Genomic DNA, 24,410 nt, shown 5'->3' on the forward strand with positions numbered 1-24,410 from the left:
AACATGTTTGTACTGAGGGATCTAAAAGGTTTATATAGGGTTCTAATAATTTATCCCTTACTGTCAAGTTCTGTTATGGTTATCATCCTTTTTCTCTCTTGCAAACAAACACAGCCCAAATCCACTGATTCCAGGAAATTCGTTTCTGATCTTGCTAGCATAAGCTTTTGCTCAACAAGGAGAACTCTGTTTTGCAGCTTCTTTCAGGAGTTTAGAATGGCTTTTCAGAAAATGTCCCCAGGCATTCAATCATTTGTCCAGACAACCATACTCATGAAATATCACTCCCATTGAAAGCAACAGCCGGTCTCCTATACTTTGATAAAACCAGGATCACACCAGGGGGCAGGAGGGACAGAAGTTTGTGGTCTCTTTCCCAGCCCATCAGGGAACAATACCTCCTTCCATCGTAAAATCTGCAGTACATTCCTGCTTCATTTGCTGCCAGAAATTGCCTTTCCTCCTGCTGGATATTCCATCTTCCTTGGGGATTTTTTTCTACTTGCTGCACTCCTCCTTTTAACCTTTATCAGTTGCCACAAAGGAGAAAACTCTGTTATATGAAACTTCATAGAGCAGTACTGAGTGTGTGTGATGAAATGACAGAAGACTAAAAGGACACTGGCAGTGTCTCGTTAAATGTTTTATAGGGTGTCCTTCAGAGAAGTGATCCTAATGAGAAGTCCAATTGCCTCCCCTCCACCCACTGTCACCTTCTTAACAAGCATTTGATTAAGTGTGCTCAATCATAGTTGTTTTAGCCAGTGGCTTTCCTAAAAATAGCTCCCTGGCTGGAGATAACACCTCTTCCTCCCACCCACGTGCATACACACACATGAACACACACATACATTTGTGCACACTTTTACCCGTTTCCATGGTAACTCCACTGGAAAATGTTTACATGCCAACCATGACACCTACCTGAGAAACTGGATGGTAAGGTGTGCTTTGCTTTCCCCATCAAAGAGCAGCAGCACAGTGTGGTGTATTTCAGGACAAAGTCCCTGAAGGAGGCAACTCTCCCCTAACATGGACACCTCATCAAATTAAGATGATTTGAATCCAAGTGGCATTGCCTTCTCTGTCATAGGATATCGTTCTTGGGCTATATTAAGCGTTTCCTTTTAGCTGAGAGATGGTAAAGAAGATGAGAGCAGCATTTGTTGGAAGACAGTGATATATTCCAGCATGCCTGGCATTTTTATCATCATTAAAAATATGTTTTTCTAGTGCAGAAATTCTTTTCTGCATTCAGACTAAAATAAATGCCAGCATCTTGTTTGCCAATAAAACTCTTTGTAACATTGCATTACACTGCCATCAAAATGGATTGTTCTTTAATTTCCTAAGCCTACGTAGTTGGATATTACACTTTTTTTTTTTTTTTTTTTTTTTCTGCTATATGCCATTTTGACTTATCTGAAAACTAGGGCAGTGGAAAATGGAGCGACACAAAAGCTTATTCTTCAACTGTGTCTCCATAGCATTATAGCTGTTACTTCAGCTGGTGGGCTGGCTTTTGACTATTATAGTCTATTTCTTTTCCATTTTCCCAAAGAGTTTCAGTAGTTACCTGGGCATAGAAGACTGCATATAAGCTCTGGGAATTGTGCTTTAAGCTATCTGGACCAGAGCCCGAGAGGGCAAAGGCTGCAATAACACAATCTGGAGCAAATACCTACTTGTGCCTTGTTCATTCCCACAGGCTTCTCTTGAAGTGTGGTTATTTTCCATCAGTTCACGGTGCAGAAATGATTAATAAAAATTGACTGCACTAGGATGTCAGTCCATATATTCTAAACATATTTTAAAAGCTGAGCATATTTTAAAAGCATATTTTACTCTCTTCTTGAATTTTCCTCTAGAATGTGAAATGAAAGCCATTGTTTTTTGACATACCTACTCATTAGAAATTGCATGTGACCATACCACCTTAGAATCTTACTTTCCTTCATATGTTTTTCCAAACAAGATGTAATAGAAAATAAATGCACAATCCAAATAAAACACTGCAAGCTTGAAGCAGAGACATAGGGCTGTTGCAAAATTCACAGTAGGGCTCCAGTAACCTTTATCCTCTGCATTTCTGGTGAAATAAATGAATATGAGAATTTCTATTCCAAACAAACAAACAAAAAAAAAAAAAAAAACCAAAAAAACATCAGCTTTCGTACTGAAAGTCAGTACTGCACCTGAAACATTTTGAGACTACATAATTGTTTATTGATTTGCTAACTGTAAGGAGTTTGATTGTACAGAACTCCTCACTCTCAAGAGAAGGTGTAGTTCAACAGTACATCGCTATCAGGCAAATACATAAATTGCATTTGTTTGGGTGGTACTGCACCTATACTTGCCCAAGGAAGTTGAAATCTTTGTCTCCTTTCTGCTGCATTCCTGATGCTATTTGTTTTAATGATATCAGATATCAAAATGTGCAGTAAATGTACAACCAGGAGAATTTACGGCTAAGCTCTTCAGCCGAGTTGGTTTAACAAACTAACCCCCAGAATATTGTGTCTGTAATTCACATGCTCTATCTTTTGTATCATATGGGCTAACTGATAAACAGCAGCAGATCTAGGATTTCAGATAAGTTTGAGGTGGTTCGTTTTACTCGTTTTCCATGTTTTACTACAACCAGTTAAAAATATGTATAAAAATGCAGTTTGGTGTTGTTCCAGATAAGCAACTATTTTTAGTAAGATGATTAATTTTGAGTGTGAGCATCCAAGAAAGCAACTTTCTGATGTTTGCAGGAAGCAGTGCCTTACACTGTGACTTCAGTAGTTGGAGGTTGCTTACAAGCTGTTGTTTACAAACAAAATAGCTATTGGTGAAAGGTCTCCGTATGTCTGTGTTGCTTGTTTAAAGTGAAACGTATCTTCCTATCTTTGGAAAGATTTTTGGGGGGATTGGCAGAAGTCATAAGATCAGTCCTGAGTGAACCTATAAGATTTCATCTGTGGGATTACAAACAAGTTTTAGATTATGTTGTTGGTTGAAGAAAGTGTGAAAGATGGAAGCTCAGGAGATTTGGTGCCTTTTTCACTGTTTATTATGAGTTAGAATTAAAACTGAAGCAGCAAGAATAAGATCATGAATATGTGCGTGTTCATTTAGAAGGAAATGTTAAAAGAATGTTTGTTACAGGTACTGAAAGATAACATTTAACAGAATCACACTTCTTGCTTCATTTCTTCAAAACAGGGAGTCAGAACTTTATTTTTTGGTTATTTACAGATGTGCTCCACTAACCGTAGTAGGATATGCAAGGGGAGTGTTTGCCCATTAGATAATTAATTTGGTAATTACTGATTAATTCTTACTAGGGTACCATATCCATCCCATCTAGGCATGAGTATGCATATAATATTAAGCACAGAATTGTACACGTGACGAAGTCCCAAGCTCAGCAGGAAAAAACTAGGATACAATAAACAGAAGCTGGAAAGAATTATGACAGCTAATGAGAATTTCATGGAAGCACACTAGTAACTATTGTAAATGACGATCAGATGCAGTTTTTGGCTAGGCTTTTAATTTGTGGCAGATGAAGATATACCACACAATCCAGTACTTCTTCTTTGAGTGCCCATGTGTGGCTATTGCCAGAAGCAAGGTGCTGACCACGATGGGCTCTTGGCGATTTCTGTCCTCATAGTCCAGTTGCTGTTACATATCATCAAAAAAACAGAAATGTTGCATTACTTTATCTTCTGTTTCCTCCACAGCACATACTATCTACCAGAGATCAACCATTAAGTGTAGCTTGGAGAAAGGGTTTCAGGTGATCATACTGATGAAGAGAAACTAAAACTATTGCCAGTTGTTTCTGCAAGAATTAATATGTTTAATGACTACCTAGAACGCTTAGAATTCTTGTAATTTGTAATGCAAATAAATTCATATATTTAAATGTAAGGGTAAAACTGCATGTTTGTTTGCATATTCCAGACCATCCTTACAGATACCAGAATGAACTTGGAAAAGTGGGAGAACTGTGATTGTTCATTGTACTTCAGGTTTTAGTTCACTATAATATGATCTGTGTTCTTTTGTGACAGCAGTTACATTTCGGTTAAAATGAAACTTTGACTACCCAGTTGAATAATTTCACAGTTCATAAGGTCAACTAATACAATTTTCCCACATAGTCACTGCAGTATCTTTAAACCTATTTAGCTGCAGTATTAATACCAAAGGAGTGAGTTTTAGGATAGGGTTTGTTTGCCTACATAGAAATGGCTAACACCACCTGAGAGACATCACCTGGCCTGGACAAATAGAGATTCTTGTAAAGCAGTGTCAGGTACGTTGTAAACTAGCAGAATATTCTAAGCTTCTGACTGAGCATCTGGAGGTAAAGTGGAATGCTAGAAGGCATCCAAAATGACAGCATATCCATTATGTAGATAGCTGGATTCCACCATGTATATCATATTATCATTATGTTTGTCCTCTTAGCATCGAAGAAGGGATACATAATGTTCTAAGTGTTGAGTTTTTCTTATATCATCTAAAAGTGATAAAAATGTGGTTTCAGTATTAGTTCCTGCAAACTGTGTCTATGCATATTCAGTATATTCATGTATATTATCGACAGACTGAATCCACAGGTAGTGCAAGCAATCTCTACCATAAATCCATTCTAAGTCATTCTGTATCACTGCTGCGTAGTCCAGAGACATCCACATTTGCACAGCTTTGTAGCTGTGAAAATTATTTCTCTTACATTTCTTCAGCTTCATTGGATGGCTCAGCATTGTTTTGAAGTCCATACAAGCTATATTTTCATCTGTGTTTGACATAATTCCACTGATTTTTGGAAGATCAGCATTTGAAAACCAAATTTAGTGGAGGGTTGTGTGATTTAGCAAAGGATTGTTAGAGTTAGGGTAGTATGGTTAGGCTGTGATTGGACTTGATGATCTTTAAGATCTTTTCCAACCTGATCAATTCTGTGATTCTATGATTCTGTGAATTGTTGACTCTGCTTTATGGAATAGGAAGTGGAGATGCAGTCTCTAACACCAGTAACATGTCTTGCAGTTACAGTAACAGGGAAAATGTTTTTGCCCTCCTCCACTCTGAGTTTGAATTTGGACTTAGATTTTGAGTTGCGTTGGGAAAATGGAAGAGTACAACCTGGAAGTGAAGGGTCTTAAACAGATGGAGCAAGGTTTCCTAGGACACATCTGACAGACCTCCAGACATAATTCTTTGTGCTGCTTTGTGACTGTCGTTTGTATTACCGTTGTGTGGGACAAGTGCTGAAGTACCATTGCATGAACATTGTGCAGACTTGTGTGCAAACTCCAACTAATGTAAAGATACTGTTATGATTAAATATACTTGTTAATCACGGCTAATTTATAAATACAACGATTCAGAAAGTATTTTGTCATTCAGTACTCTTTTATAAAGCAATTGGTTATGGAGCTTTATTCCTGCTGAGTCGGCTCACTGCATTATATACATGCCACTCAGAAAAGGTTACCTAGGCAACACTTTGTTGGTCCTTTTAAGCCGAAATTTTACTTCAGTCATCAAATTTAATGCTGAGCATCTAGCTCAGTTTGATTTTCCCATCTCAGCAGCATGTACCAGGATGGAAAAAGAATGGCTTAATTTATGGAGTAGTAAACCTATAAACTCTTGCACTTACACAGTCCTCCAGAGGTCGGAATTCAGTAAGTTATGGCTGTGAGGTAAAAGTCATCTGCTGGCTTTCGTGAAAAGCTAAAAGCTGGAGGCAAAGGCTAGCCTCTTAAGCTGCTCAGGAGCCATTTTAGTGCCATGTGGACCGTCATACATTTTGTCTGCATGTTTTTTTCTAATCTTTTGATGACAATAGCAATTATAACCTAGTCACTTTACTGTTGTCTTACAATCACATAAATCAAGTTTCACAAAATGTAGGTGTTAACAAAACAGTCTTCTGTTGATATCAGTACATAATCTACAAAGTAGCTGCAGTCCGTTGATGTGTCAAGAGAAAAACAGGAGCTTACCTCAGTCTGTCAGTGTCAGGTCTGTCACAGAGTCATACTGCTCTATGAAAAAACGACTGAGGAGCTGAAGAGTATTCAGCAGTTAGTTGTTGAATAATTTACAGCACTCCAGCCATGGAAGCCAGCCATTATGGCTCTGTGACTCCAGTAAGATTATAGTCTTGTAGGTGTGCACATCTCTTAACTTCTTGCTCATTCCTCAAGCTACTCTTTTTCAGACTTCTTTAGTTGTCATGGAACACTCTTAGAAAATGTTTCCACAGTCTAAGCAGAACCTGCGCACCTGTCTGAAAGAACCGTTTAGGCCATGTTTTTTTCCTCCTGCCTTGTTCTGTGGAATAATACAGATCCATGTGCAATTCTGGAGATTTTGTCTACCTGTGATAAAAGCTGAAAGATTATTTTTTTTCATAAACCCAAAAGGCTCAATCATTCTTTCTTTGCTTTCTTTCTGTGGCAGTCTAAAGGACTCTATTTTGTTGGCAGAGGCACACTAGGGAAAGAGCTCATAGCACCTTAAAAAGCAATATATATGCATATATATATATATGCACATATATATAGTTAATTTGCATGCTTATAATGCATATATCTTTGCATTTATTTGTATATCTGTGATTGTATACCACGACACATATATTAATGTATATATCAATCTATGTGGCCAGGCTTGGGACTGTGCAGACCAGTTTTAATCCTTGGTTAGACAAGCCCACATCCCAGAGGAATCCTGTGGGATCACAGAGGTGTTTCAGAGGCACAGGAAGAGTAAAATTCCCTTTCAGGGAGAAGGTGCAACAGTACTGCATGGATCCCAAGGGACCAGCATCGCTTTCAGCTGAGCCACAATTTGACATCCTTGGGCAGCCTATTCTGGAGGGTACCATATAGTCTGGCCAAAACTACTATGTCCTACCTGATGTTGTTAAGAGTAGTGCTGATTTGATGTTTTCAGCTCCCATGGGTTCTTACTGAAATACTGTGCAATCCTATGGACTCTCTTTAAGCAGTCCTTAGCCTTATTTAGCTATTTACATAATCTGCGCCCTGCATTTTTTTGTACAGAATGAAGAGGACGAGGACCAGCCACTCAGCCTGGCCTGGCCTGACACCCCACGCAAGCAGCTCACCTACCTTCTTGTACTGCCTATTGTTTTCCCTTTGTGGGTTTCACTCCCGGATGTCAGAAATCCTGTGAGTACCTGCTGTTACAAGTTGGGGCGTACTGCATAGCTGGGGGTTCTCAAGCTGAATGCGTGAATGTCTCCAGAAAGAAACTGGACTCCAGAAAGAAAGTGAGGACGTTTTTGTTTGTTTGTTTGTTTGTTTTTAATAAAAATGATGGCTTATTATACATTTCTTTGAGGAGGCAACATCATTAATCTTCAGATCTACGTATCAGTGCTTACGGGCAACTGGTTGGTAATAGCTCCATAAAAATTGCTATTCTTATCATTGATATTTTATGAAAAAGAATGAAAGCTCTGAAAATTTCTTCAGGGCCTTCACATATGCATTTCTAGATCTCTGCTGAAGATTACATCAGTACTGACGAATTCTGTCTATCTTCAGTGTCCTAAAGAGTGACACCGGAAAGATTTTAGTTCTGTAGTTCTCATATCAAAATATGCATTTCTCCTAAATGTATGCTAGACCTCTGTGTTCTACTCATCTTTTAATTTTCGATCTAGAACAAGATCCAAAGTCTTTCCATGTTTAAAACACTTATTAGTTTTATCCCCAACCTGACTTAAAGTCATGTGAGACTGCTTCCTAATAGAAATAGACTTAAAATTACTAGTTGACAAGTCTTACCACTCTTACATTCTCCTATCCATATAATACCAAGACTCATAGAAAGTAGAAGAAAAGGAAAAAAAATAGATGGAAAAGTCTTTTTGTAGTGATTTAATCTCCCTTCCTTTCTGGATCAAAAATAGATTTTAAAGCGCTGCAAGAGAATGATACACAGCATAAAAGGTTATAAATCAACACCCTGAATTCTTTTTTCTTCCTTATCATATTTGCCATCCCACACACTCGAATACTTCAATTCAGTACAAGAAAAAAAGCTAAAAGAGGACGTCTGATTTGTTTTTAGATAAAAGTTTCTCAAAGGATACAAAGCGACCTTTTCCCTTCCAGCCTTCAAGCTTTATTTTCTTCAAGTTTTCAAATAACTCTGGCAAAGTATTTTTGTTTGGTAACACAGAAAAACATACTACATGAATTTCTAGATTGTTTCTTTCTTTCCTTATGTCCACCTTTTATTTGAATTTTGTTTCTTCCCTTTGAACACGTGGACATATTTATTATTCTATACAGTACAAATCAGGATAGTTGTTACAACAATAGTTTTGGAAAGCAAATATCTTATGAACTTTTGTGCAACTTGTGTGTAATGTGTGAGTATTCACACTTGTACTGCTCACAGCAGAGCAGACATTCCGCAACTAAAATAACCTCCTGTAACATAAAAATTAAGTACAGTTTATATGCCAGCTATGTCAGTGAGCAACAACATTTTAAAAATTAATTCAATGAAAAGTGCAGGCTTTTATACAGAAGCAAGACAAATGTGGATTGTAATTACATTTTGTAATAGCAAAAGAGGTAGCAGGCTACTTCAGTAAAAAGCCGCATTCTTTGAACATTACTGTCAAAGAATTAACCAGATGGTTGCATAAACTCTCTGTGCCCAGCTGTCTAACTTTACAAGGATGCTTCATTAGAGTGTTTGTCTCTAAAATATTCTCACAGATGCCTGTGTGCCATCCCCTCTCCTCCCTTCCTAACAAAAAGGAAACACAATTTCACAGCTCAGCATGTGCATCAGAAAACAAGTTTTCATGAAACCTGTGGGGCAAAGTTAAAACACTAAAACAATATTTAAATAGATTTTGTAGGTAGGTCTACTGTCATGGGCTCAATTTGCAAGTGTGGTTATTTTAGTCAGAAATCCAAATTCTACATCAGAATGCTCAAATTAGCATGTGGTTGTACAAAATGAGCACTAGTCTGCTAAACACTGCTTTGAGAGACCATATGGAGCCTTGCACATCCTCTGTGGGTGTCCACTTTTCAAAAGTGAGTTCTTTCCTCGTAGAGTTTCTTTGTTAAAATATATTTTATCTCCACTTGGTGAAGAAGGGTTGATTGCATTTACTAGTATTAAATCAAGCTGTACTTTTCTCCTTAAGATCCAGAATCTGTAGAAAAATTGTTTCATTTACCAAGAACTCCTGTTATGAAGTCTGCAAAATCCTCACTGCCCTGTTATGCTCTGTCATGCAGATGTGCAGATGTATATATATACCTAGAGTGGATTATGTAATAGTTCAACTAACTCCTCAACTGACCTGCTTAAATGTATGTGTAGTGCTTGTACAGTTAGGGCTATCAAAACATTGAAAGGATGATGACGTGACCAAGGTGATCCACAGGTCCAGTGGTGGATATTGAACAGCATCTCATTTGTTATATTCATACTGAGCTAGCTACCCCTTCATGAGCCAGCAGTGTGCTCTTGCAGTTCAGAAAACCAATGGTATCCTGGGCTGTACCAGAAGTGGGGTGTCCAGCAGGGGCAGGGAGGTGATTGTCCCTCTCCGCTCTGCCCTCGTGAGGCCCCATCTGGACCCACAGATCTGTGTCCAGATCTGGGGCTCCCAATACAAGAAAGATGTGGAGATGTTGGAGAGGGTCCAGAGGAGAGCCATGAAGATGATCAGAGGTCTGGAAGCACCTCCTTTATGAAAACAAGATGAGGGAGTTTGGCTTGTTCAGCCTGGAGAAGGATGTGAGGAAACCTTATTGCAGCCTTTCAGTATTTAAAAGAGGATTATAAATGGGAGGGAGATCAACTTTCAGGGGGACTGCCAGGAGGAAAGTTCTTTACAGAGTGAGTGGTGAGGTGCTGGAACAGTCTGCCCAGCAGTCTGCCCCCCATGTGGCAGAGGGGTTGGAGATTCATGATCCTCGAGGTCCCTTCCAACCTTGGCCATTCTGTGATTCTGTGATTCTGTGAGTGGGTGCTCTGTCCCTGGAGATGTTCAAGGCCAGGTTAGATGGAACCCTGAGCAACCTTATCTAGTGCCAGATCTGGAGGTTAGAATGGCCCTGCCTGTGGGATCCTTGAGGTCCCTTCCAACCCAAGCCATTCTGTGATTCTATGATTCTGTTACAGGCTATCAGTAGTCCAGTTCTCTTGTCACTTGACCCATATGGTTCATCTCTGCAAATTCCCATCACCAGCCAAGAATTTACATGAACTCTCGTTGCCACACAGAGATGTACTGTTACCAAGGGGACAAGGACAAGATGTTCCTTTACAGATCCAGTTACAGGAACAGGTTCTGAGTAATCAGATTTAAGCACTGTCAAGTATGGAAGGAAAATCAAAGCTTGAATACGGATAAATTTATGCTTGAGGTAAACACATAGTTCATTCAGGTTAAAGTAAAGATATCAGTAATAATGTAGTCTAAAATGAAGACAGATACTTTGCAAATTACTAAGGACTCACTGTCTTTTAGGATCAAACTCTTAGATGAAAAATCTTCACTTTTTATCATTCTTTCATCATTCCACTTGTTTTCAGAACCTGTTTTTCAGAGACTAACATGAATTCAATACAGAAGTATAACAAGAAAAATGTCCTTTAGGTTACTATAGACAGGAAAAGTACCAAACCAACCAATTTACAGCAAAGCTATGAAGTTCTTTCTCTTTTGTTAAAAGAAAATAGCATATAAACTGAATCAACCATGGCTCTTCTCCTTTGTCTGTTACCATGACCACAACAAAACCAATTGGTAATAATCAGGATTCTCTCTCTTTGTAAGGCAACCATCACAATGCTACCAGAAAAAAGTGGATAAAAGTGTTCCTCTCTGTTTTCTCTGACTAATTCTTTTAGGAAAATACTTGGAATTAGCAGCCCTGTATATTGTAAAGAGATATATCAAAGAGATATATACAAAGAGATATATCTCAAAAGAACACTGTCAGTAGTTACAAAACAAGTTTGGTTGTTACTTTACTCTGGAAGAAAAATCTATCATTAAAAAAAAAAAAAAAAAAAAAAAAAAGGAAGGTTGCATTCTTATTTCTTCTTTTTAATCATGTAGTAGCATTTATGGCATCCATCCTTGTTTTCATTACTTAAAGGATGCACAGGTTTCAAATTTTATCCCTTTTGAGTTCAAACATCCATCTTTTTAAAGTAGGTAATGAAACTGCTAAGTCTATCAAAATGCTCATAATCTTGAACATCTGCCCATCAGTTAATTTTACTGGAGGAAGATTGAGACTGGGAATACACAGGCTGCAAAGTTAGTGGCTGATAATCTTTAGGCAGCCAGTTTTCCACGTTATGCAGACGTGATTCTTGCAATGCCCAGTTATTTTGCAAGAGCTTGGTATATATAATCCCATACTCTCATTAGGCCAGTAGCTATTACTGGCCAGTACAGCTACTGCTGTATTGGATTTGCATAAGCCAGTGTGTGTGCTTATTTCTGGAGTGCTGTATATTGATCACTGAATTTCCCCTGCTATGATGTTCTCTTGTTTAGATTTTGTGACCAGCTGCAAGAAGGTTGCCTACTCATTCACCACATATACTGCAAAAAAATTCCCATTTTTACATGGAAGATAAAAAAATGTTGCAAGTTGAAAGACTTAACTGCTAGCAGTGCTGAAAATAGATCTACTAGCCTTTAAATTTAAAAAATGAAAATGCTGTTTAGATTTATTTATCCCTTCTGGACTTGATTCTTCTTTTTCTGGTGTAAGATTGCTGCTTTTTGGCCATCCTCTTTTTCCTTTAAATATAAATCTCAGACCAAGGTTCTTAGTCTCCCAGTGCATTTAAAAATTTGATTTTTAGAATCAAAAGGGCATATGATTTCTGAGTCAGTTTAAACATTGGAATTTAGTTCATTTCCAGATTTTCTAAATTAATAGAAGTTCAGAATTCTGTTTCAAAAAAGTCACTCTGTTTGCTCCATAAAGAGTTAAGAAGCAAGTCAACCAAAGCTGTTTGGATTAGAAAAGGTGCTTGTGACAATAGGGAAATATATATTAAAAATAAGTTTTCAGGTGCTGTTGTGGTTATTTATCCCTTATTTAAACAGTTAATTTAAACAGTTTGCTGGAATGATTTTCTTACTCTAGCTGAAGTTCAGTTTCTTGTTTATGTATTTCTGCATGTTTCTGGGAAGCATTGTTAAATTTTCATCATTAATGTTGCTGTGAATATTCAATTACAGGATTGTTTTGGATGTGCCAATCAGTGTTTGCAGCCCACTTTTAAGGAGGACATTTAGCTTTATGAGAAGTACTGCAGAGAGTGAGGAAGTGTTCTTTACAGTACAGCCCATAAGAGCACCTGCTGTAAAGCTGATCTAGATGTCTTACTTGTCCTTTGTCATTGGGTGTGTATTGCATCCCTTGCTTTGTCACAGTTTGAGAGAGTTGAGCTGCCAGAGATTCACAGCACATTTTCCCCGCAGAAGTTGTGTTGATGGAAAATTTTTCAGTCCTGTCTGATCCCAGAACAGCCAGGAAGAGCCCATAGGGCGCATCAGGGCCTGGTGGTGCTGCAGGGGAACATCTCTCAGTGCAGAGAGCTGCAGGCAAGGTGCACTTCCATAAAGGCCCATATGCACAGCAGGAAGTGGAATGAGAGCAAAATGGGAGGAGGTTGCATAGGTCTAAAAGCAGCTCATACAGGTGGTCAGGTTGGTATAATTGGCCTTGTCTGGCAGTCCCTAGTTATTGAGGTAAATCTGTAGCAGTCTGCTAACAGCACGTCAGAGGTCTTCTGCAGTAAAGATCTTTCTTCAGCTGGTGAATGTCCATAAAGAGTTGGTTTCTTTCAAGATTGGTAGCATTTATTCACGGTGTAGATTTCATTTTAAACAGTAATTTGATTTATACAATGATATGCTTAACTACAGTCATGTTTACTTCTTATAGTAGTTATCACTTTTCATTACATAAATCTAGCAAGCCAGTGGGAAATGAATGATGCAAAAGACTGGAAAGAACAAAAACCAAAATAAATCATTTATCTGAATATAGCCTATTAGTTGGCTGCAATTATACTATTTATTCAAAGCTTGATATTAGCAAAGGAAACACAGAAAATGAAAATAAGGTTTCTCTGGTGTGATACAGATCATGGAATTCAGTGAGGGACCTCAGGGGGAGCGTTTTATAATGTTTTACAACAAACTTCTCCACAAAGCTAAGCGCTGCAAATGTATTCTTAATGTATTTTCTGTTCTAATTGAAAAAATGGGCTGTTTTCCCAAGAAGTGTTAATATCCCAATAAATTTTGGATACATATTTTTCTAACTACCATATGACAACATCTGTTACAGTGACTGCAAGTGATGTTGCAGAAAGCTGTTAATATGTGAATGAAATGTATGCATACTTGTATGCTTGAAAACGTTCTTTCCCAATAGGCGTGAAGTTACTAATAAATTTAGATTCTAAATCTCCATTCAGCTCAACACTGGCAAGTTGTAGTGTAACAGCACATGACAGAAATAGACAACAGAAAACCTGCCATTTGTTATGAAAGCTGTTGTTCAGAGATGAATCTTGTCATAGACTACTTTATAGCAGAAGCCAGTACAAGAATGAGGCACGGGTAAACACACAGCAGTGAGGAAAATCATTTCTTAACACTCTTAACTTTCATCTTGATGATATGATGCTGATCAGAAAAGATAGAACAGGTGATCAGAAGAAGTAAGAGATCACTTAGAGAATAAATAAGAATTCTGCAAAACAGCCTTCAACATAGGTGTTCACTGTTTGTCTTTGTTTCTTTTGCAGAGGTCAAGAAAATTTTTTCCTATCACGTTTTTTGGTTCAATCAGTTGGATTGCATTTTTTTCTTACTTGATGGTCTGGTGGGCACATCAGGTAAGAGGGTGATGCTTGTGCAAAATACAGGTTCTGCATTGTGTTCTGCGCTCTGATAAACCATTCAGAATCAGGGTCCATTGTGCCTCTCATGCTGAGAAATCCTCTGTTTCAGGAGCTGCAACAGTGGATGAAGTAAAACAGTACTCAGTAAATGGAAAATAGTTGAGAGAGCTGTGATTGTCCTGACCACAGGATTTGATCACTCTGGTAACATCAGCAGCTACTTGTCAATGCCTACTGATTTTCTGTGAAAACAGTAATTCTCCAATCCTGATTGTATTCTCAAAGACAAACAGGAAACTCCAGGATAATATTCCTTATTAAGCAGCTTTATAGCAGAAAACATGTCTCCACCACAGGACTGCAACTCATGTGTGTTTTTTTTTCTGTTTTTGCTCAAACCTTTTTAGGTTGGAGAAACCATTGGTATTAGTGAAGAAATCATGGGCCTGACTATTTTAGCTGCTGGCACATCCATTCCTGACCTTATTACCAGTGTTATTGTAGCACGCAAAGGTCTGGGGGACATGGCTGTATCCAGTTCTGTTGGAAGCAACATATTTGACATCACAGTGGGGTAAGTCCTATAGCATGAAAGCTGTGTTTTAAAAACTTTTTTGTTCTTAGCATTGTTGCCTTAGATTTGTGAAGGCGTTGCCAACAGTTTTCTGCTTTTGATTTGAAAAGGTTTGAAAAAGAAAGTGATGAAAATAAGCAATGGATGTTACAATTTTATGCGTTCAGAAGTCTATAGACATTTGAATGATGGGCTTGCTACAGACTTGTTGCCTGATTTACTCTTTTACTCATTGCAGAACCTCCTAGGCAGGTAAATTGCACTTGTAGTAATTCAAAGGCTTTGTTCCAAGAAGAAATTTTTGAATATGTTTATGCTTTTGTCAGCTATTATTTTTTGATATTTTTTAATTTTGAAAAAAATTTGAATTTTTTAATATTTTTTCTTTTGAGCTATTATGCATTGAACTTTACTAGGGCTTTCTTTATAACCACTGATCAACAAATAATTCATTGCCTTTACAGTATTCAGTGCATTGTTAAAAACAAGTTGACATCAGTGTCTTGTGTAGCTTTCATGAGCTGTTGTTCTTTATTTTTTATTGTTATTTTAATATATCTGACAAATTCCAAGTTAAAAGCAATTGCAAAATTTCTCTTTAACGCACAGGTGTTTTTGTATAGGTCTAACAATGTGAAGCAATGTAGAATTCTGTGGAAATGCTCTGTTTACTGTTTCACAGCAGCCCTAGGGAAGGGATGTAAGGCATGCAGTTGGGATTCAAGGTCCTGTTTGATCCACTGAAATCAAGCTAGTCCTGGTCCATCCCATGTTATAATTTGTGCCTCGGTATTTCAAAATTGTGCATGAGATGGAAAAACAGAACTGTCTTTATTCCTTCCCATCTTCAGCATAGGTAGAGGCATTGAGAATCATGTCCATGCTCTGTTTTTCTACCTTTGGCTGTTTTTTGCACAAGAGCAGGCCTCTTTGTAGTTAGAGTCCAGTCAGAAGAACAGTACAAGTGTGAGCTGCTAAAAATGTACCAGCAGCTGCGCTGGTACTAAATGAGATCCCAAAGTTTAAGGAAACAGCTTTTTTACTCTATTTCTTAGCTAATGCGGTACCTTTGGATGCTGCATAAAAAATGGGCCATCTTTTTTTTCTCTTAATCCAGAAGCAGGAGGGGTTTGAAATTTTTAGGAAGGGTTTGAATATTTTAGCAACAGACCTGCAAGACTTTTGAAAACCTTATGCATTATGGAGTCTTTCAATCTAGAGCGTGTAGGGTGCATGGCAGAACTTTTCTCTTTGGCAGTACTTTATTGCTGTAATATATATTTTAGTCTCCCTAGCAGCAGAAATGTTGTTGTCCTCTAGCACAGTCTGGTAGACTTAGCCCCTGAACAAATAAAATGGCACAGTGTAGCTGCAGTTTGGTTTAGTTAGCATTGAGGCTGTAGAGAATTATTATCTCTTGAGCTGCTTATTCAAAGCTTGAATGTTGTGAGCTTCTGACAGCTCTCTTCATGCATCCTAAGCCTGCTAAGCTCTGATCAGGGGCTTAAATATTTATTTCAGCTTGGCATCTTCCTGAGGGATGTTGCCTCATTCTGTGGCATCAAAGATGAGAAATGTAATGACAGTAAACACAGAAATAGAAATTAAGCTAAGGTTCAGTAGAAGTTCACATTTTTGTGCAGGTTTTATAGTAAATGACTTCATGACTTTGAAGGGATGAATTTTTTGGATAATGCTTTGTGGAGTGCTGGTTCTTTATGGGAAGGACACATCAGGTGAGTCACGCTTTTGCTGGTGGGCTCTTGAAAAGGCACTGGAAGTACGTTCTTGTGCAGATGGTGCAAAGTCCTAAGCAAACAAAAGAGTCTTCCTGCTCACAGGCACACGTTCAATGATTTCTGTCAGCTAGGGGAAATACCATCCACCAATGTCATGGTGGAAGGAGAGTGGAGAGCCTGAATCCCGTGCTACCACAAGCATGTTGTTAAATCAGATATATGCACACATTAGAAAATTTCATGTCTCATTTTATGAAGCTTCTGGTTGAATTTTGAAGTACCTCCAGAAACTTTCCCTTTTCTAGATCTCTGCTGTTTTTCCAATTTCTCTATTTTTCTTCATATTATTATTTTTTTTTCTTTTTACAGCCTTCCTCTCCCATGGCTCCTGTATGCTGTGATTAACAACTTTTCTCCGGTGACTGTCAGCAGCAATGGTCTGTTCTGTGCGATCGTCCTCCTCTTCATCATGCTGCTCTTTGTCATCCTCTCCATCGCTTTCTGCAAGTGGAGGATGAACAAGTTCCTGGGCTTTCTCATGTTTGGGCTTTATTTTGTGTTCCTGATTGTCAGCGTCCTCCTGGAGGACAAAGTGATCCAGTGTCCTGTCTCCATCTAGTGGAAAGTGCTGATTCTTGAGAAACAAAGTTATAGATGTTTATTTATTCAGTATATATATATCAAAATGAAATGGAAAAAAAAAAAAAAAAAGGAAAAAAAAAAAAAAAAAAAAAAAAAAAGCCGTGATGGAAAAAACTGTAAGCCTCCTACCCTTCAGTTTTAAAAGAGAGAAAGAAAGAAAATGATAGAAAGAGAGGAACTTGGAGTAAAGACTGATTGCTGCAAAGCAGTGCGCTCGCACGTGGAGCTGTGCCGAGGTGTTCTTCGCTGGCTGCAGAGCAACCTCGCCACTCAGCACTGGGGATGCTGCACACGCACTGAGAGGGTGAAAGCTACTCTTTCTCTAATGCCTATGGTACACGTCCACAGACTTCTTTCTCTCTGTCATAGAACACACAGATATACGGAGTGCTCATTTCTTTAAGCTATAATCTTCTAAAGGGGAATGCTAATTCTGACTTTGGGGAGGCACCACCTCCCACACATCATGGTATGGGATTTATCTGTTGATCTCCTGATGCTGCTGAGTGGAAAGCGTTTGCTGAGTGCATGAGTTGCAGGAAGGGAAGATCTTGCATGTCTCTTCATTGAAGTGGACTAACATGTTGTGATTTCAGCAGAGCCAGGGAGTTACCAGTGATTTGATCCTCTGCATCACGGGACTACAACGGCCATCAGCAGGATGTCAGTGATGATTTATTACATCTTGCAAAGCTCTTCAGACTGCTGAAACCCCAGTGCTAGCGCTGAAGGGACTGTGTTTGCTGGCCAATATGTGACTGATGCAGATTTTCACTCTACTCACAGGCAAGGCCTGTCCGGGGATTTCTGTCTGGGGATTTGTTGTTTTCTCTGATACCAATGCAGCATGCAAAGAGATGATACAACTGATATGTGAACACAGCATTTTTTTCTAATGCAGCAATACTACCAACAGTACCAATGGCTTTCAGATGCTGTTACCATGATGAGTTTGCCTTTGTTGCCAGAAGTAAAAGGCTAATTTGCTTATGCGTAGTATTTCATACAGAAAATATAGTTATAAAATGGCAGCCTACTTGCTGAGGTGGATATATGCTTTACAAGCTATCTTTTTCCATTACTTGAAGTATAAAGACCTTCACAGCTACAGATAGTCATTGTTGGAAGAAATACTCAGCTGCTGTACAGAGCTGAGGCAGTTCATTTTGCTCATAAAATCCTTATACTAGGTATGAAAAAATAGTTTAAATGTAGTGGAACTGCAGGAAACCTACATGAAAATTCTTCATTATTGCTGAAAGTGTGAATGTCCAAAGAAGCCTGGGAAGGAGTGAAAATGCAACATTCTTTTACTGAAATCCTGAGAGGAGAGGAGAATGTCCAAAGCTAGAACAAAATATATAATCATAATAACAATAGGGAGAGAGAAAGCTATGCAGTGTTCATGTTTCCTGGATGATTAAAAAATGGGAGAACTGGAACAGGTGTTAAGAAATTATTTCAGATAATCAGCGTTTGCTTCTTCAAGGCTTCCTTTGCAGTTAGAGTTCATGAAATTTCAGTATATATCTGTGACCTGTTTCAGCATTGTTCTGTATTCGTATTGTGCTCACAATGACATTGTAATGCTCGCAGCTGTGTAACAGAAGGCTCAGCACATTTTGTCTCGTCTGTTTTTCTGATGCTGTCATCATGCTTTCCTGCCTGTTTTCCTTGCTGTTTGCTTTTCACTCATCCCCTTGTTGTTACTGTATTCCTATTACATGTGTTTGTATATAACAGTAGCTGGCTTGAGTAAGTCCAAGAGTAAGGACTTGAGAGAACACAATGGTGGAGAAAACAGTAAGAAATACACATTAAAAACTATTGAAATATTAATATTGTGAGATATTATGAAAAAAAAGTGAAATACTATTGAGCAAAAGCAAGAAAACTAGGAATTACAATGTCTGTTCCTCATGTCTTATTCTAAGATATTAAGTCCTAGTTAAAGAATTGCATTCAGAAGCAGCATTGGATCTTTAGCATACACTTGCAACATCTCTTGCTTCTTAGTGCACTTTGGTGCAAGCTTTTCTCTCATTGGGAGCAAAGAACTATATTTAAAATCCTATGTTGCTCCAGAATCCTCACCTATATTAACCGTAGTGCTACGGTCCTCTTAACATTTGTTTCTGTGTATGTGTGTACGCAAGGGAAAGATTGGTGCAGACATCCTTACAGTGTCCTCTGCTGAAAAGAGCAGCAGTTCTGCAAAAGCAAATCTGTGACCCAAATTCTGAGCTCAAATGGAGCCAGTGTCCCAAGAAGCAAAGCTGACTGCAGTATAGCCTGCCCCAGGAGAACCACAAAATGCTTTCTGTTTCTGATGACCGTGCTCAAGGCAGCCTTTTGTGTGACGCAAGTGATTCTTTACCAGGTGAGCAGAGTAAGGCAGTATGACCTATGAGAGGGTGTGCAGGATTGAGATGGGTCTGTGCAGTGTACGTGGCCACTTACAATATACAGAATACTCAGATTCAGTGGTTTACATTTTAAAGCAAGAAACAAAGAAAGACCAAGAGTCTGATCTATGTTCCGTGTATTACTCTGTTGTGTTTTTTTGTTTGTTTGTTTTTTTCTTCTGCACATACACGGGCATTGCAGTGTAATCCATGGAATGAAAAGGAAAAACCCCTACTGGGAGCTGTACGAGCACACTGATGTGCTCTGCAAAACTCAGGCAGCAACAGCGGAGTGCTGCCCCACTAAGGGCAGGCAGGGAGTAAGGAGTAAGGTTTGAAAGCCCTGTGCACTGCGAGCATATAATTCCAAAGATGGCATGATTACAGACTGGAGGTATAACTGTGTGTGGCTAAGGCTGCTGTTCTATAATGGCATTCATGCACTGTTAAAATAACTGACCTATTTCTTTCCTGGAGGACACTGTCTTTGTCTGCTTGCCCCTATCAACACATTTATCTTGGAAGGTATTGGAAGTAATTTTCTTCCCCTTGGGAAGGAGACAGCTCACAGCTCTCACTGCCTTGCATCTGCTGGGCTGGTCGTTATTCAAGCAGCAGGATAACTGCTGCCATGGCAGCTCAGCTCCAGGGATAGAGGGGATTTCAGGTCTGCAATGCTTCCATGAGAGTCTGGCTCTGAAAGACACTTGTATAATTGCTGGAACAAACTTGCAGGATAACTGTGTGATCTTTGGTTATAAAGCAGTAGCTGTTCTGGTAGGGTAAACAGAGTGAGAAGGGAGACCCCTCTTCCCATACAGGAGGAATTTGTAAGCTATGGAAGTGAGGAGCTGAACAAGAAGCTGAGAGCTGCTGTAGCAGTCACTGTATGCCCAGAGCATGCCAGTTGCTAGGACACCCGTGTTTCATAGTGAGAGCAGATAGTTTAACTTCTCCCTTTTCTCTCGGGCATCACTGTTTTCCCAACAGAAGGTGTTTCCCACTGTCCATAACCATTTCACTCTTGGATGTGTGAACATTTCTCAGCGTTGTACACCTAGAAATCAAATTGCTGTTTTCAATCAGAAAAAGGTCTTGAAAGACTTTATTAGAGAACTGGTTCCTCAGACTGCCTGAATCCTGCATTGCATTACTACACATGGAAGTCTGATGATCATGCACTCATATGCCTGAGCTTATTCAGCCAATGTTGAAAATCTTTTGAGGCATAAAAGTATTATCAATATCAAAATTGGCATTAAAATAAAAATCTTGTTATTTCTTAGTGTTTTCTGGCCAGCCCCACATTGGCAGCACAGTAAGGTAAGCATACCCAATAAGGCTTCAGGTTGAGTAGTCAATTCTCCATGCCATCATTACACTTGCACACAGTTGGTGTTGGACATTATTTTTGGAAGGGATTTCCAGTAACATTCAAGTAAGGTCACGAATCCGATTATAACCTGTTGTGTGCATTTTTAGCACTGACTTCATTGGAATTAAAGAAGAGAATGCAAAATGCCATTAAAGTCCTGTGAGAATGTGCTGTTTTACATACACCTGCAGAAAAAGAAAAAAAAAAAAAGAAAAAAAAAAAGCCAGCTTCCATTGGCAGAAGATACTGTTCTAGAACCATTAGGGTAGATACTATAGAAGTGTGGTAAGAAATGTTACCTGAAGATGGTGTCTTAAGAGCTACATATAGGCATGGAAAAGTCTTTCAGCAAATGCCTGGGCATTTTTTAGTTGTCAGTTTTACTGATAGGTAGTGCTTTTGTGTAGTGCAGACAGGCTCTCAGTGCCTGTATGCCTATGCCTATTTATTCAGTAGATGCTGGTGTCTGAGTAATCCTCATGAAACATGAAGCACAGTGAGTGACAAAGAAACTTATCTAACTGTCATTTGATGTTTGTACTGGCAATGAACCTGCCGTGTGATTTCCATTTATGCTACTCTGAAGTAGTTTACGATAATTGTCACTCATGGTACCATTGTGTGTGGATATGAAGGTCCATAAAGAGGTAGATTAAATGTGTGGTTAATCCAAGTACTATAAGAAATAGATACTTAGAAATATTTGTACCTTTTGGGCGTTTTTTAAGGGATTATTTCTCTGGTTGTCTTTCATTTCTTTACATATTTTGGGAAAGAGCAGAAATACATTTTTTTAATGATTCTCCTCTCAGTAGTAATTCCTGAAGATAGCATCTTAGGATCCATATAATTTGTGTTCTGAATCAAATATGAGTCTGTATCAAAGGGGTTTATTTAACCTATAACAAAGAAATAATCCCTTGGCCAACAATCAGCCCATTGAAATCCAGACGATTTCTGCCAGTTACAGACAGGTTTTTATCCTAGGATCCTGCATTTCATAAATGCATCCTACAACACACTGATTTGTCCTGGGAGCTGTATTAAAGGAGAAAAAAAGGCGTTCCCTTTGTTCTTGGAAACCATTATATACCTCTTCTAAATAACAATGACACAACTAACTGAGAAAGAGGCATGGTTAGTTCCTCTGAGCAGGTTATTCTTGTTTTCCTGAAAAGTTTGATGCACTTCTTGCATCAAATTGTAGCAGAAGATACATCAGCAGAAGGCGATTTCCACGTTTCCGAATGTGATAGTCTGCACTGAGATGTGTGGAGCAGAGTCCAGCGGATATGGGCTTCACTCCTGGGTGATGCCAAGATTACTTCTTGAATCTCTTGCTATTCATGAGGATATCATTATTGAGATATTAGTCATTTCTTTTTGGGCTGGGTAGATTAACTTCCAGTCTGAAGTTATTGCACCATCAGATAAAGAAGTCATATATGGATCACAGTCCCATAGTCCAGACGAGTAATGTGGACCCGCTGTGCGTTGCTAATTGTCAGGGACAGGGCACAGGCTCTTGTCTGTTGCTCGTGGATGTGGGTTTTCATTTCATCCAGGCATCACCTGGATTTGTGCAGGCAGCTCATGCTTTCTCACGCCGGTGAGCCAGCCTGGCTGGACATAAGCCATCTCTTCTCCAGAAGCCATGTAGTCACCTGAGCCCTTGTTCCTGGTCAGCCAGATATGAGTCAGCCCCAGCCTAGAAGCCATGTAACCATTTACAGCACGTGTAGAAGAGATGCGCAGCTGGGCACTCATTCCCAAATGAGCCATAAGTGGCCAAAGACAAGACTGAGTAAGAAATGATGTCAGTAGAAAATGGTAAGTGAACTTTACATTCATGTAGATTAATTGCAAATTCACCCCTCATCAAACACAAAACCAACCTAAACGGTGAAAATTGTATGCGTTTTTAAAGATCTTGCACTTTACTACATTTTTTTTACTTTTATTTTATGTCACATAGTTGTCTTAACGCAAAGAGAAGCCATAAGAGCCCAGAAGACTAGCTTTGGGTTTCTAAATAAGGGGATAACGAATTTTAAAGTGAAGAATCCATTTCGCATCTTTGTTTAAGGTATGATGTAAAATACCATCAAACAAATGTACAGTAAAGCAGGATCTGGTTTTGCCTTAGTGGAGCTGTGAGTAAGTCAGAGGGCGTTTGCTCATACTCTTGAGATTCCCTGTGAGACTGTACAAAATGCTGCACACTGCCTTTGCAGCAGGAGCTCAGTCCTGCCATGCGTGTTCACCCCAGAAGAAGGAATACAATGCTCGCAGAGTCAGGCCCAAGGACGCAATTAAATCCTCCTGTTACTCCAACACATTGTCTCACCAAGACCACTGTAAAGGAAGGCCCCCATAATTTAGAAAGTGCATATAATCCAGGTAATTCCTGTCACATCTTTTCTAGAAGAAAAAAAAAAGGTAAGTATTTTATGGTCGGGCTATCCAACACCAATCAAACACTTCTTTTAATCCCCTGTCAAAATCAGGTAGTGTCAAAAGGAATTTGTTTGGCTTTGTGTTCATTTCCATTACCAAGATCTCTGTTACGCAGTCCTAATTTTGCAGTCCTGACTCTGGGGAATTGATTCCCGTGAGTGGGAATTATTTCTGTCATTAGAGGTGGCAAGATCAGGCCTCTGTGTTGTCATGTGAAAGTAACTGTAGCATGCTATAACTGACAATCAAATGCTATTTTTGTAATACAGATTTTTTAGCTTGATTGTTTCAATTTGTAGTTTTCATACTTTTCCATCTCTCATTTTCACCTTATTGTGATAAAAACCTGATATCCCCCATCTTACTCGTTTCAAACATAAAAAAATACCACCATGGAAGATGGTCCAAGCAAGCCCCAGAAAATTCCAGTTTTTCTCTTATGTTTATGTGTATGGATCATTACTCACTATATGAAATTCGCTTATTTCTGAATCATTGTATTCTCCGTGATTATAAGTTTGTACATAGTATGAAAGTTATATTTATTTGTACATAGGCTCTGGGAAATAATCCCTTTTATCAACGGTCCTACTTCACTGCATCTACAGAATGTTTCACTGTGTTGTGTACACTTTTTCCACATAAATATGTGAAACTTATGATATTGATACAGCTTTTCATCTAAATCACTTTAAGTAATTAAGTTGTTTAAGTGTGAATAACAATAACAACAATAAATAATAATATAAAAACATTTGACAGCCTGTCACTTTGCTCAGTATTTTCTGTCTTAATTTTCTTGGACCCAGCATGGCTGTGAAAATAGTTTTTTAACTGCTTGCTGAATGAGGATCTGTGTGGCTACTATTAATTGTAAGTGTTAAAGCCCCTCTCAGTTGCCTCTTGCCATGTCACTGTCCTACTTGCTGTGCGTACACAGAGCAAGAAGGACATTTGTGTTTGAGTGAGCTTAAAATCTAGTTAAATGAGAATTTTTCACTAACAATCCAGTATGAATCTACCAGACAACAACTTCCTGAAGGTTGTCTGTTGTCCTGTAGCCGCACTGGGGCTGAGTTTCCCTGCATTTCTTCACTGACGTTTCCTCGCAGGTTCTTTTAAAAGCAGCTCTTTAGTTTTACACCTTGTTGTTTACTGCTCAGTCTTACATGCTTGCAAACTAGGATATTTGGTTTTTTTTTTTTTTTTTTTTTTTTTTAGTTTGTGGCTGGATGAATGATGCTTTTAAACAA

General features: G+C 38.7%; 1 protein-coding gene across 5 annotated transcripts in view; it reads left to right on the forward strand.

Annotated features, from left to right (window-relative positions):
- Positions 1-23,911, forward strand: part of SLC24A2 (solute carrier family 24 member 2) — a 111,132-nt gene extending 87,221 nt beyond the window's left edge. For all 5 annotated transcript variants that reach the window (XM_052700495.1, XM_052700499.1, XM_052700497.1 and 2 more), the window contains 4 exons: positions 7,083-7,211; positions 13,870-13,959; positions 14,373-14,539; positions 16,648-23,911. In XM_052700495.1, coding sequence (XP_052556455.1) covers positions 7,083-7,211; positions 13,870-13,959; positions 14,373-14,539; positions 16,648-16,897 — 636 coding nt within the window. In that variant the 3' untranslated portion in view covers positions 16,898-23,911. The remainder of the gene's footprint in view (positions 1-7,082; positions 7,212-13,869; positions 13,960-14,372; positions 14,540-16,647) is intronic.
- Positions 23,912-24,410: the final 499 nt, after the last annotated feature.

Source organism: Tympanuchus pallidicinctus, unplaced genomic scaffold, assembly GCF_026119805.1.
Source record: "Tympanuchus pallidicinctus isolate F22 unplaced genomic scaffold, pur_lepc_1.0 scaffold4, whole genome shotgun sequence".
In the NCBI taxonomy this organism is placed as follows: domain Eukaryota; kingdom Metazoa; phylum Chordata; class Aves; order Galliformes; family Phasianidae; genus Tympanuchus; species Tympanuchus pallidicinctus.